Below are 14,690 nucleotides of genomic sequence, written 5' to 3'. Positions count from 1 at the left end.
TTCCCGTAAACGTGGTCTCTGTTTTGGCAGCATGGCTTCTTCAGCGAAAAGACGAGCAGTTGGAATGGGAGAAAATCCAGCTGATAGTGAGGATAACAGCTCGGATGAGGGATTGGAAGACGATTGTGATTCAGGAGAGAAGGACAGCGGATCAGAAGAGGAGATCAATGAAGTACGATATGTCTCTAGCGAACTGGCTACATTCCTGGCCTTGCAGGCTAGCTAGCACTGGCTAACGTTAGAGGGGTTAGCTAGATAGATTTTTAGCAAACAACTGTTGTTCATTTCAAGTTAGCTAACAATGTTAACTATGTTGGGGACATGCTAAACATAGCCAGTCGATAACTTCAGAGTTTTAACTAGCGAAACAGTGAAATGCATGGACATGTACACACACTTAAAAGCATAAGAGTAGTTTAGACAAACAATCGATACCTGTATCGATACTGAACCTGGCAGCCACCGTTAGCGCACTCGCTCTGAGTCGCCCTCCTGTCCAAAACATTGTCTCGGGAGTCTGGACTTGTATTAAAAACCTTTGTTTGTTTCCAGGAGGTCATTGTGGACTTTGAGGCACATACCATTACTCACAATGACTACAATGGTGTCAAGAAACTCCTGCAACAGCTGTTTCTGAAGGCCAATGTAAATACATCCGAGTTGACCGATCTCCTCATCCAGCAGAATCATATTGGAAGCGTCATCAGGGTAAGAAAAACGAGACGTGTTGCGCCATTCACACCAGACCAGACCATCACTAAATATGCATGCATCATACAATTCAACGCATTAATATTAAACACCTGAAATATGATTACACACAAGCTCTCTTCCAACCACACATCCAATGGAGAACAATTTATATGAATTCAGTAGCGTAATGTATGTCTTTGCATGTTTTGTTATCAGCAAGCAGAGGTGCCAGAGGACAGTGATGATGAGGGGGATCCGGCTGATGAGGTGTTTGGTTTCATCAGCATGCTCAACCTCACTGAGAGAAAGGTAGCTACAGGCAGATATTAAACCTTTATCTATGAAATCACTAAACTTGACTTTTACTCAACCAATGAGATGTTGAGACCAAAGACATGTCGTTCACTCTTCTCTCTCTGTCTGAATCTGTTATTTGAAGGTCGACCTTGAGGAAAGATCTGTTTTCCATAGACTTCAATGTAGTAGCCTATTTCCTCTTCCTGTCTACTGCACTAGCCTGCATTTTGAACAATCATGGCAGTCTCGTGAATAAGGCCTATGGTGCTATGTTAATATCTGTGTTATGATTGGTGGTCCTCTGTAGCTCAGCTGGTAGAGCATGGCGCTTGTAACGCCAGGGTAGTGGGTTCGATCCCCGGGACCACCCATACGTAAAAATTTATGCGCACATGACTGTAAGTCGCTTTGGATAAAAGCGTCTGCTAAATGGCATATTATTATTATTATTATTATTATTATTATATTATTATGATTCGTCCACAGGGTGTCCAGTGTGTGGAGGAGGTGAAGGATCTGATCCTGGGCCAGTGTGAGAAGAGTTGTCCCCATAGTGTGGCAGACGATCTGGAGAAGGTCCTCAACGACACCAGTAAGCCTGTGGGATTGCTGCTCAGCGAGAGGTTCATCAACGTGCCCCCACAGATCGCCCTGCCCCTCCACAAACAGCTACAGTGAGTCTCTGTCTAACCCTAACCCCCACAGATCACCCTGCCCCTCCACAAGCAGCTACAGTGAGTCTGTCTAACCCTAACCCCCACAGATCGCCCTGCCCCTCCACACAGCTACAGTGAGTCTCTGTCTAACCCTAACCCCCACAGATCACCCTGCCCCTCCACACAGCTACAGTGAGTCTGTCTAACCCTAACCCCCACAGATCGCCCTGCCCCTCCACACAGCTACAGTGAGTCTCTGTCTAACCCTAACCCCCACAGATCACCCTGCCCCTCCAAACAGCTACAGTGAGTCTCTGTCTAACCCTAACCCCCACAGATCGCCCTGCCCCTCCACACAGCTACAGTGAGTCTCTGTCTAACCCTAACCCCCACAGATCACCCTGCCCCTCCACAAGCAGCTACAGTGAGTCTGTCTAACCCTAACCCCCACAGATCGCCCTGCCCCTCCACACAGCTACAGTGAGTCTCTGTCTAACCCTAACCCCCACAGATCGCCCTGCCCCTCCACAAGCAGCTACAGTGAGTCTCTGTCTAACCCTAACCCCCACAGATCACCCTGCCCCTCCACAAGCAGCTACAGTGAGTCTGTCTAACCCTAACCCCCACAGATCGCCCTGCCCCTCCACACAGCTACAGTGAGTCTCTGTCTAACCCTAACCCCCACAGATCACCCTGCCCCTCCACAAGCAGCTACAGTGAGTCTCTGTCTAACCCTAACCCCCACAGATCACCCTGCCCCTCCAAACAGCTACAGTGAGTCTCTGTCTAACCCTAACCCCCACAGATCACCCTGCCCCTCCACAAGCAGCTACAGTGAGTCTGTCTAACCCTAACCCCCACAGATCGCCCTGCCCCTCCACACAGCTACAGTGAGTCTCTGTCTAACCCTAACCCCCACAGATCACCCTGCCCCTCCACAAGCAGCTACAGTGAGTCTCTGTCTAACCCTAACCCCCACAGATCACCCTGCCCCTCCAAACAGCTACAGTGAGTCTCTGTCTAACCCTAACCCCCACAGATCACCCTGCCCCTCCAAACAGCTACAGTGAGTCTCTGTCTAACCCTAACCCCCACAGATCACCCTGCCCCTCCAAACAGCTACAGTGAGTCTCTGTCTAACCCTAACCCCCACAGATCACCCTGCCCCTCCAAACAGCTACAGTGAGTCTCTGTCTAACCCTAACCCCCACAGATCACCCTGCCCCTCCAAACAGCTACAGCTCTCAGATTACTGTACTGTTGCTCAGGGGATGTACCATTGTGTTCACTGTCACTCACCTGCTATGCATTATGGGTATGCCCATGTAGATGAACCCTTCTAATCATGGTGATTTTAATATGGACCTGTAATTATGTAACTGCTTGTCTCAGATATGGGTCACTTTGCACCAGATAAACATTGGGATTACAAACTCTGAAAATCATTGACATATTTTTTTTTGTGCTAAAAGTAATTACATGTGTGTATTGTCTATGGAAAGAAGACCAAAAGCTGTGTGTCGTTTCACACAGTACACTACTATGAAAAACATGAGCACATCATTGATTGAATGTTCCAGGGAGGAGATGGCAGAAGCCCAGAGCAGCAACAAGCCCAGTGGGAAGTGTCATTACATCCTGATGATCAGCAAGACGTATAAGGATCCCTCCAGGACCATCCCTGCCAGAGGAGCACTGCCTAAAGACGAGCTCATGTTCATCAACGCAGAGGAGGAGTTCTTCTATGAGGTACATGTTTCTAACTTTAAGTATAATAATATGATATGCCATTTAGCGGACGCTTTTATCCAAAGCACCCGGTGTCAAAGGAAGGCCAAGAAAATCAATGACCTGAGCCCCACGGCCTGTTCACCCTGCTACCATCTAGTAGGAGGAGACCCGTAAAGGTGCATCAAAGCTGGGTCGCAGAGAGACTGATAAACAGCTTCTATCTCCAGGCCATCAGACTGTTAAACAGACTGTAGTCCTGTGTAGCTCAGTTGGTAGAGCATGGCGCTTTGCAACGCCAGGGTTGTGGGTTCGTTTCCCACGGGGGGGGGGCCAGTATGAAAAAATGTATGCACTCACTTAACTGTAAGTGGCTCTGGATAAGAGCGTCTGCTAAATGACTAACATGTAAATGTAAACAGTCACCACTAGGACCCTGCCGTGGGGGGGGGGGGGGTTATTTAAGGTACTCTTTTGAAGAGGTAGGGTTTCAGATGTTTTGGAAAGATGTGCAGGGACTCTGCTGTCCTGGCACCCCAATGGTGGAAGTAGCTTCCCCCTAAAGCTAGGACAGCAGAGTCGCTGCACACAGAGAAGAGCTTGGACTGGGCTGAGCGAGAGCTGCCCTCCCATAGGGCCAAGAGACCAGAGGTGGCAGAACGGCGTGCTCGGGTTGGGGTGTAGGGTTTGAGCATAGCCTGAAGGTAGGGAGGGGCAGTTCGTCTTGCTGCTCCGTTGGTAAGCACCATGGTCTTGTAGTGGATGAGAGCTTCGACTGGAAGCCAGTGGAGTGTACGGAGGAGTGAGGTGACGTGGGAGAACTTGGGAAGGTTGAAAACCAGGGGGGGGGTTACAGCGTTCTAGATAAGTTGCAGGGGTTTGATGGCACAAGCGGGGAGCCCAGCTAACAGCGAGTTGCAGTAGTCCAGACGGGAGAGGACAAGCTCTTTTTTTTCTCCAAAAGCTGGAACCTTCTCGTTTGCCATCTTCCACAGCGAGCACCACAAGACCTGGATAAGGGATATGTCAGGGTTTGGGTCAATTCCATTTCAATTCCAGTCAATTCAGAAAGTAAAGCAAATTCCAAAGTTTCCCAATTGAAGACAATTGGCATTTCCACCCCCGACCCTGGCCACTACTCATAACTTCCTCAAGTAATCCTAGTTTTATGACTCAATCTACAGTTGGTGAGTTAAATGGCTTAATTGTCCTTTCATTTCCTTAACCATTTCTCAATTTCCCCCAATGTCCCCACTACAGCAAGCCATCATGAAGTTCCATTACTCGGTGCAGGACGAGACGGACTCTGTTCTGAGCGGGCGCTGGTCCTTCGACGACGTCCCCATGAAGCCACAGCGTACTGTAATGCTCATCCCAGCAGACAGGATGTCAGCCATCATGGACAAGCTCAAAGAATACCTCACCGTGTGACCAACGATACTACTACTACACATACAGAATAAACTCTGGTAAACCACAAGACTGATCATTTTTAAACACCTCTGGATTATTTTGCTATGTAAAATTCAATATAAACATCGAAAGGAAGGGGACCAATGGAATACTTTTTTTGATTAGCTGAGAATGTCAAGTCAATGCTATTATGTTGTAATGGTTCCCTTTAGCCCAGAGGTTTATCTAGCAGTTTTCAGATAAATGTACTTTTGACTAAAATAAATCACTTTAGACATGGGTCACAGTACAACGCACTGTATTTGCAGATTCAGGTAAACATAGTGATGTATGAACATTAACATCTCAGTACAAACTATTTCTACACAATATCAGGCAAGTGACAACTCCAAAACGAAATTGTGTATTTTTCTGTGAAGGAATATCAGATGTTCTGATGGACTAAGTTAAAACTGATTTGACTATCTGGATTCATTTATTGGTGCACTAACTTATTTACTGTAATGTAATATATCAAATTACAAAAGGCAGTTACCACTTGACGGAATTATGAAGAATACTGTACAGCAAGTCAGTCATTTGGCAGTTGATCTAACACAGGGGTTCTCCAACCTCTTCTCTGGACCCCCAACTGTTCCATGTATTTAACTATTCCACAGCTAGACCAGCGCTTCTCCGACCTCTTCTCTGGACCCCCAACTGTTCCATGTATTTAACTATTCCACAGCTAACACACCTCATTCAACCGGGTCAACTAATCATCAAGCCCTTCACTAGGTCAATCAGGTGAGATGGTCAGAGCTACAACAAAATTGTGAAAACGTCTGGGGGTCCCTGAGAAGGGGTTTGAAAACCACTGATCTAATCCGCTATGATTGTTTATTTCAGAAAGGGTTAGTGCAGTGCTAAAAGGTCTCCACCAGAGGTCACTGTAGCACACATCTGTCATAAGACTGAGCCAGTGTACTGCAGTCCTTATCCACTTTACTGTTGATGGTCAGGGTCCGTTTCTTGTCTTCACTATGTCCAGATCCGTCCCCGTCTAGGATGTGCTGTAGTATGTCTTTACTCTCACTAGAAGGCAGGTTGTAAAAGAAGTACTGCGGGGCCGTCTGAATGAACCTACAGAGAGAATACAACACTAATATTATAGAAAACATTTTTTTTGTAAGGGCCCGATTCCGACTTTCCTATGCACTTCTCAGTAGTTGGTATTCAGACTTACATTATATGAAGGTGCGTAATGAGGTTTGCGGGCGTGGTTCTCTTGCACGCACTGAATAAATGTCATTCCAACAGCTGAAAACCCACTTCCCACTTGCTGGCCAACAGATTCTCGTCGAGTTTTTTATTCAATAGTGTTTTTCAGTACATTTATCTTTAAACCATCCCTTTAAATACGATGTACCTTTTTAGTTAGCATTTTGTCGACAGACTCAATAGAATAGGTAGAGAGAACGGATTCAGAATATTTGGGATCAATGAAAGAAAGACGTCTAAATCTCAGTTTCAGCACCAAGTATTTATCAATCATAAAAATAAAAAATAAACACAGTTTGGAGAGCCTTTACACACGAAATAAAAAAACTTGATTTAGACGTCTTTGATTCATTCTGAAAATAGCCACATTCAGTTCTTCAACCCATGGTGCAGTTGGAAGATTAGTGTACATAGAGTTATAATAGGGAGAATAGTGTCCAATAGTAGGCTACACCCTCGTCTACTGCCTGCACTAACCATGGAACTGTGTGACGACACGGCCAAGTACTGCGCCATGCGTCGGGGTTCAAACGGTTTAATTAGCCTACATGTCTTTTTATATTAACTGTTACTAATGATCCTCAGCAACAACCACACGGCCATGACAACGTTTACACAGGAAGCAAATGAAGGTAAACGAGACAATGGAATGATAATGTAGATTATACCAACTGAAGGGAACTAACAGTAAACTGGCAGTTAATGTGTTATTAGGCATACTGACGGTCCATACTGATAGTGGTTCATATTTAACATGATAGAAATAGGAAACAGACAAAGTCGGGGTCGCCTATAATTAAGACATTCGACAGTACCCATCCCCGCAAGTTAAAAGGCCTTTACAATTAAAATTCTGCAAAATGGCACAGCGTTTCATAAAGTTTACTGTGGGAAAGTTGATACGCTTCAGTGTGCTGCGATATGACTGGTTTCATATGTCTCCAGCGATTATAAGGTCAAATATATATATATATATATATATATATATATATATATATATATATATATATATATATATATATATATATATATATATATATATATATATATATATATATATGTGTGATTTATATTTACAATCACCTTATCCAAACTGATTACTAATTTACCTAGCTGTTATCAATAGCTCTTATCAAGTTGTAAATTACAGTGCATGGAGAACGGTGTTATTTCTATCAGGGGGAAAACAGAGAGAGTGAAAGGTGGATAGAAAGGGAATTCCTCTCCATTTACCCTTTTTAACTCGGGTCGGAATCGGCCCTTACAGAATACACTGCACTTCTGTTATAGACTTGACTATTCCCACAACAGGCAGACTGACTCCTGTAATCTACTTAGCCATTTGTAGTGTCAAAACACCCACACCCAAAAGTCTTGTTGTGAAGTCTCTAATTTACTTTGGAGCCTATTCGTAATACAGGATTACCCATTTCAAATCAAAAACAAATCTGACTTTAGAGTCAAAAACATGTTTGTGTCTAGTTTTTATGTTGGCTACATGTTAGTGTCTGGTTTTTATGTTGGGAACATAACATTCATTATGAGCCCAGTGAACCAGACTAAATCAGGCAGCATTGATGGAATGGAGACTAGGGTTCTTTCCCTGTTCCCTGATTCCTTGTATCCTCTCCTCGCCTCCTTCTCAAAATGCATTGGATGAGAAGGTTAGAGGGGAGGGACCTCAGGACATTGGATGAGAAGGTTAGAGGGGGAGGGACCTCGGGTCATTGGATGAGAAGGTTAGAGGGGGAGGGACCTCGGGTCATTGGATGAGAAGGTTAGAGGGGAGGGACCTCGGGGTCATTGGATGAGAAGGTTAGAGGGGAGGGACCTCAGGACATTGGATGAGAAGGTTAGAGGGGAGGGACCTCGGGGGTCATTGGATGAGAAGGTTAGAGGGGAGGGACCTCGGGTCATTGGATGAGAAGGTTAGAAAGGAGGACATAAGTAATGGATATGAGGAATAAGGAAATATGCATTGAGAAAGAGCCTTAGTAGGGTTTGGGCCATTGACTTACACTGCAGGGGAGATTTCAGAGACTGTCCGGATCCAGTTGTTTTCTGAGAGAGTATACTCGTGGAACAGCACCCACTCTGGCAAACCCAATTGCTGTGCCTTGGACCCATAGCTGGAGGCGGGGTGGACCTGAGCCATGTGCCTGTGTGTCAACATGAAGTAGTTTCCTGAACCATCCACATCACGGGCAATCTAAAAACAGGGATAAAGGAAGTTCATATAAGTGACTTCCGTACAGGACAGTGAGTTCATTCAGATGTTTAATGTGTATGTGATCCTTTCGGGAGTTGAACCTTGGTGTTGCTAATGTAGCAGATGGGTATCTAGGTTCGAACCCCGGTATGAGTCGAATCAGGAGGAAACGGTACACGCTAAGCAAGCAGTGGGACGTCCTTTACACTAGCGCCACGGTCTGCATTGTCCACCGACCTGCATGAAGAACCCTGCCAGCAGAGCTCTCTTGACGTTGAGTGTGTTGGTCTTGGTCCCGAAGGACGTCTCAGAGATTGGCAGCTCTATTCTCTTCAGGATGTCAGTCAGCTCTGACCTGATGGAGTCTGCCGTCTGAAGGGCACTGTGGTTTAGGTGGCAGTCCTGACACCACTTCTCTACACTGAAGTCTGAGGGAATCATATCACAACAGGAAGAAAGATTCAGATACAAGTGAGGAGAAGAGAATTGAATCAAATAGAATACAATTGAATCAAAAAGAATACAATTGAATCAAATAGAATACAATTGAATCAAATAGAATACAATTCCGTTTATACATACATATATATGCATACAGTGCATTCGGAAAGAATTCAGACACCTTGACTTTTCCACATTTTCTTACTTTACAGCCTTCTTCTAAAATTGATTAAATTGTTTTTTCCCCCTCATCAATCTACACACAATACCCCATAATGACAAAGCAAAAACAGGTTTGTAGAATTTTTAGCTAATTTATAAAAAATAAAAAACGGAAATATTACATTTACATAAGAATTCAGACCATTTACTCAGTACTTTGTTGAAACACATTTAGCAGCGATTACAGCCTCGAGTCTTCTTCGGTATGACGCTACAAGCTTGGCACACCTGTATTTGGGGAGTTTCTCCCATTCTTCTCTGCAGATCCTCTCAAGCTCTGTCAGGTTGGATGGGGAGCGTCGCTGCACAGCTATTTTCAGGTCTCTCCAGAGATGTTCGATCGGGTTCAAGTCCAGGCTCTGGCTGGGCCACTACAGGATTTGTCCCGAAGCCACTCCTGTGTTGTCTTACATTTACATTACATTTACGTCATTTAGCAGACGCTCTTATCCAGAGCGACTTACAGTTAGTGCATACATTATTCTTTTTTATTTTCATACTGGCCCCCCGTGGGAAACGAACCCACAACCCTGGCGTTGCAAACGCCATGCTCTACCAACTGAGCTACCTCCCTGCCGGCCATTCCCTCCCCTACCCTGGACGACGCTGGGCCAATTGTGCGCCGACCCATTGGTCTCCCGGTTGCGGCCGGCTACAGCAGAGTAGTCTTAGCTGTGTGCTTAGGGTCGTTGTCCTGTTGGAAGGTGAACCTTTGCCCCAGTCAGAGGTCCTGAGCGCTCTAGAGCAGGTTTTCATCAAGGATCTCTCTATACTTTGCTCCGTTCATTTTTCCCTTGATCCTGACTAGTCTCGCAGTCCCTGCAGTTGAAAAACATTCCCACAGCATGATGCTGCCACCACCATGCTTCACCGTACGGATGGTGCCAGGTTTCCTCCAGACGTGACACTTTGCATTCAGGCCAAAGAGTTCAATCTTGGTTTCATCAGACCAGAGAATCTTGTTTCTCATGGTCTGAGAGTCCTTTAGGTGCCTTTTGGCAAACTCCAAGCGGGCTTTCAAATCAAATCAAATCAAATTTTATTGGTCACATGCGCCGAATACAACAGGTGCAGACATTACAGTGAAATGCTTACTTACAGCCCTTAACCAACAGTGCATTTATTTTAAACAAAAAAAGTAAGAATAAAACAACAACAAAAAAAAGTGTTGAGAAAAAAAAAGAGCAGAAGTAAAATAAAGTGACAGTAGGGAGGCTATATATACAGGGGGGTACCGTTGCAGAGTCAATGTGCGGGGGCACCGGCTAGTTGAGGTAGTTGAGGTAATATGTGCATGTGGGTAGAGTTATGTGCCTTTCTACTGAGGAGCGGCTTCCGTCTGGCCACTCTACCATCAAGGCCTGATTGGTAGAGTGCTGCAGAGATAGTTGTCCTTCTGGAAGGTTCTCCCATCTCCACAGAGGAACTCTAGAGCTCTCTCAGAGTGACCATCGGGTTCTTGGTCACCTCCCTGACCAAGGCCCTTCTCCCTCGATTGCTCAGTTTGCCCGGGCGGCCAGCTCTAGGAAGAGTCTTGGTGGTTCCAAACTTCTTCCATTTAAGAATGATGGAGGCCACTGTGTTTTTGGGGACCTTCAATGCTGCAGACATTTTTTGGTACCCTTCCCCAGATCTGTGCCTCGACACAATCCTGTCTCGGAGCTCTACGGACAATTCCTTCGACCTCATGGCTTGGTTTTTGCTCTGACATGCACTGTCATCTGTGGGACCTTATATAGACAGGTGTGTGCCTTTCCAAATCGTGTCCAATCAATTGAATTTACCACAGGTGGACTCCAATCAAGTTGTAGAAACATCTCAAGAATGATCAATGGAAACAGGATGCAACCGAGCTCAATTTCAAGTCTCATAGCAAAGGGTCTGAATACTTATGTAAATAAGGTATTTCTGTTTTTAATTTTTAATACAAAATATTCTGAAAGCTTGTTTTCGCTTTGTCATTATGGGGTATTGTGTGTAGATTGATGAGGAATTTATTTGATTTGATCCATTTTAGAATAAGGCTTTAACGTAATAAAATGTGGAAAAAGTCAAGGGGTCTGAAAACCTTCCGAATGCACTGTATGTAAATGTGATATTTAAGTTTTTTATTTGTAATAAATTATCAAACATTTCTAAAAACCTGTTTTTGCTTTGTCATTATGGGGTATTATGTGTAGATTGAGGAGGGAAAAAAAAACAATTTAATCAATTTTAGAATAAGGCTGTAACCTAACAAAATTTGGAAAAAGTCAAGGGGTCTGAATACTTTCCGAAGGCAAGTATTCACAATGTGACGCTTTTTTGAGCTCAGTGGATGTGACTGACTGTCTCTCTCCCTCTCTGGCTGTATTTGAAGTAACTCACTTACATGTCTCTCTCTGACTGTATTTGAAGTGATGTGACTGACTTACATGTCTCTCTCTGGCTGTACTTGAAGGCGTTGTAGATGTTGATGAGGGTGAAGTGGTCTCCCTCAGGGTGCTGGAACTTTCTGTGACACTGTTGTGCCTCTTGGGCCCTGCCAACAGGTGGCTCCAGGAAGCAGCTTGGCGCTAACGCAGACAGACAGAATCAATAGGGTGGTTAGCATTGGCGCTAACGCAGACAGACAGAATCAATAGGGTGGTTAGCATTGGCGCTAACGCAGACAGACAGAATCAATAGGGTGGTTAGCATTGACGCTAACGCAGACAGAGAATCAATAGGGAGGATAGCACTGGCGCTAACGCAGATAGGGAATCAATGGCGAGGTTAGCATTGGCACTAACGCAGACAGAGAATCAATAAACGTTAGCATTGGCACTAACGCAGACAGACAAGAGAATCAATAGGGAGGTTAGCATTGGTGCTAAAACAGACATATCAACAGGGTTAGCGTTGTTTGACCAAGCTACTCTCCCCGTATAGTACCTTCTGGCTCATTGTCTGGGTGGGAGAAATAGCAGCCGTCTAGGCTACAACTGCAAATGCTCAGAGACTAGACTATGTCCATATGGCAGATCATACTCCCGAGTGGCGCAGTGGTCTAAGGCACTGCATCGCAGTGCTTGAGGCGTCACTACAGACCCCCTGGTTCCATTCATTTTACATTTTTAGTCATTTAGCAGACGCTCTTATCCAGAGCAACTTACAGTTAGTGAGTGCATACATAAAAAAAAAAAAGAATAATTCATACTGGCCCCCCGTGGGACCAGTATGAACATAAGCGTGAGGGTTACCTCCATTACAAGACACTGGGGGTGTGTTGCACCAACATGGTTTAAATCAATCTTAGATTAGACCTAATCTAGACTTTCTAAATCTAGGTTTATAATTCATCAGAGATGTGTTGCACCACTTCATTTTAAGACTGGGTTAGTTCATCTAAGGTTAAATCACTAAACTATGATCAGTGACACGTGTCTTAATGGATTCACCATAGCAATATGTTGTAATTCTATGGAAACAAATCAGAGCACTGGTTATTGCTAGCTAGCCAGCAAAGTGACTTTTCACTTCAGGCTAAAAATGAAATTAATTGCACTTTTCTGTCAAATGATTTAGCTGGCTAGTTGAGTTTTACAAACATGATAAGCCACAGGAGATAAAATTGTTAATCACACCGAAAATAAGCACATACACCGATATTTGATTAATTTAAACCTCCTCCAGTGGCAGTTTATATTTAATCCCAAATCTAAATTTTAATTAGTTTTTAAAACAATGAAGCAACAACATTACATTTGATCTTGGTTTGAATTCAAAATGAAAAAACGTAGTGTAGAAGAAGGATTTGATTGAACTATGCTTAGTTTAAAACTAGGTTTAAAGTTCGGTGCAACAACATTACTAGAAAAAACCTTGATTAAACCCATGTTAAGAGTTAATCAACGTTGGTGCGATCCACCCTGAATGAATAAATGGGCCAAAAGGTTGTACGAGTGTAAGCTACATACCTGACAGCATAGCTGCGATGGTCACCACCTCGCTCACACAATCAAACTCACAGGACGCCAGCAGAGCCTTGGCCATCTGAGCGTCCAATGGCAACTCAGAGATAATGATCCCGATCTCTGATAGGTTCCCATCGTCGTCCAATGCCGCAAGGTAATCCAGTTCCTCTAGTGCCTGCATCAGACCCTCAGGATCTGGATGGGAAGTAGATCATCCTTTACATCATAGATAATACAGAGAGAAGATCTGGATGGGAAGTAGATCATCCTTTACATCATAGATAATAAAGAGAGAAGATCTGGATGGGAAGTAGATCATCCTTTACATCATAGATAATAAAGAGAGAAGATCTGGATGGGAAGTAGATCATCCTTTACATCATAGATAATAAAGAGAGAAGATCTGGATGGGAAGTAGATCATCCTTTACATCATAGATAATAAAGAGAGAAGATCTGGATGGGAAGTAGATCATCCTTTACATCATAGATAATAAAAAGAGAGAAGATCTGGATGGGAAGTAGATCATCCTTTACATCATAGATAATAAAGAGAGAAGATCTGGATGGGAAGTAGATCATCCTTTACATCATAGATAATAAAAAGAGAGAAGATCTGGATGGGAAGTAGATCATCCTTTACATCATAGATAATACAGAGAGAAGATCTGGATGGGAAGTAGATCATCCTTTACATCATAGATAATACAGAGAGAAGATCTGGATGGGAAGTAGATCATCCTTTACATCATAGATAATAAAAAAGAGAGAATAGAGATATTCGACTGAGAAAATACTGAGCAAAACACCTGTTTAACAAAATGACTTGTCAGTTGATGGTTTGGATTATGATCATATAGTATTTTCTCATGCTCAGCTCCTCAAGAGATAGTGGGCCTTATTGTAACCCGTCACTCCATGTTAATGTAGCTACAAAATAAAAATGCCACACGTCAAAAGACATAGAATACATAAGCAGTACGAAACCGTATTGCTGAAAAGAGCCTGGCTCCGATGGTTCATCCAGGAATGTAGCCCAGTGTGTTCCAGTAGAACTGTGGACAGTATTCTACTTCCTCCTCATTGTGGAGGTGCGGTCAAATGGCCTAACGAGACACGTTAATGGTGTAACGATTAACGAGCTGGCCTCTTTACACCGTCGCCTCTTTACCACCGTCGTGTGGGTCCCAAATGGCACCTTATTCCCTTTGTAGTGCACTACTTTAGACCAGAGTAGTGCACTATATAGGGAATAGGGGTGCCATTTGGGATGCAGATGGCGACTTGTCCTCAGCTCTTCCCATGCAGGGACAGCCGGGTGGGTCGGGGCTCTCAGACAATGGTCCCTGGCAGCCCGCTGTCACCTCTATTAAAGCATGCCTGACTGGGTCTAAACAGAACAGAGCACGGCATACGGCATACAGCCCCCCCCATCTGGCCACACTCTACCCAGGCCCCCAAAAACCCTCCTGTACCCTGTACCCCTCTACAGTTATAGCTAGGGTTGCAACATTCTGGTTAACCTTCCCCAAAATGCCCCCCAGGTCTTCCAGAAAATCCTGGTTGGAGGATTCCGGATTCCCTGCTGATTCCCTCCTGATTTTCTGGAAAAACCTGGGAATTTTGGGGAAAGTTGCTGGCATTTTGTAAACCCTTGGTTACAGCACAAGTTATACAGGGTCAGATCCATATAATTACATATTATAACACATTTCATTTAATAGGATCTCTGTGGTCAGACTCACCTCCCGACCAGAGTCCGATAACCTGGGAAGACCCAAATACACTGCAGACAAGACTCAGGGTACAACCAGGGTTTCTAAAGGGGTTTCTAGTC

General features: G+C 44.3%; 2 protein-coding genes across 2 annotated transcripts in view; one reads left to right on the top strand and one right to left on the bottom strand.

Moving 5' to 3' along the window:
* Positions 1–31: 31 nt before the first annotated feature.
* On the top strand, positions 32–5,251 carry bccip (BRCA2 and CDKN1A interacting protein; the record flags this gene model as incomplete). The annotated part of the gene is made up of 6 exons (XM_084190937.1): positions 32–172; positions 553–708; positions 910–1,002; positions 1,477–1,664; positions 3,227–3,395; positions 4,635–5,251. The coding sequence occupies 6 exons, from the start codon at positions 32–34 to the stop codon at positions 4,803–4,805; spliced, it is 918 nt and encodes a 305-aa protein (XP_084047063.1). The 3' UTR covers positions 4,806–5,251.
* Positions 5,069–14,690, bottom strand: part of LOC311115812 (putative pre-mRNA-splicing factor ATP-dependent RNA helicase DHX32) — a 30,215-nt gene continuing 20,593 nt past the window's right edge. The window contains exons 9-13 of the mRNA XM_084190941.1: positions 12,858–13,049; positions 11,334–11,474; positions 8,494–8,684; positions 8,066–8,256; positions 5,069–5,909 (exon numbers count right to left, since the gene is read on the bottom strand). Of these exons, the coding sequence (XP_084047067.1) occupies positions 5,714–5,909; positions 8,066–8,256; positions 8,494–8,684; positions 11,334–11,474; positions 12,858–13,049 (911 nt within the window). The 3' untranslated portion in view covers positions 5,069–5,713. The remainder of the gene's footprint in view (positions 5,910–8,065; positions 8,257–8,493; positions 8,685–11,333; positions 11,475–12,857; positions 13,050–14,690) is intronic.

This window comes from Coregonus lavaretus (assembly GCF_964263955.1).
Source record: "Coregonus lavaretus genome assembly, contig: HAP1_SCAFFOLD_818, whole genome shotgun sequence".
NCBI lineage: Eukaryota > Metazoa > Chordata > Actinopteri > Salmoniformes > Salmonidae > Coregonus > Coregonus lavaretus.
This window is presented reverse-complemented; position numbering and strand designations above follow the sequence as displayed.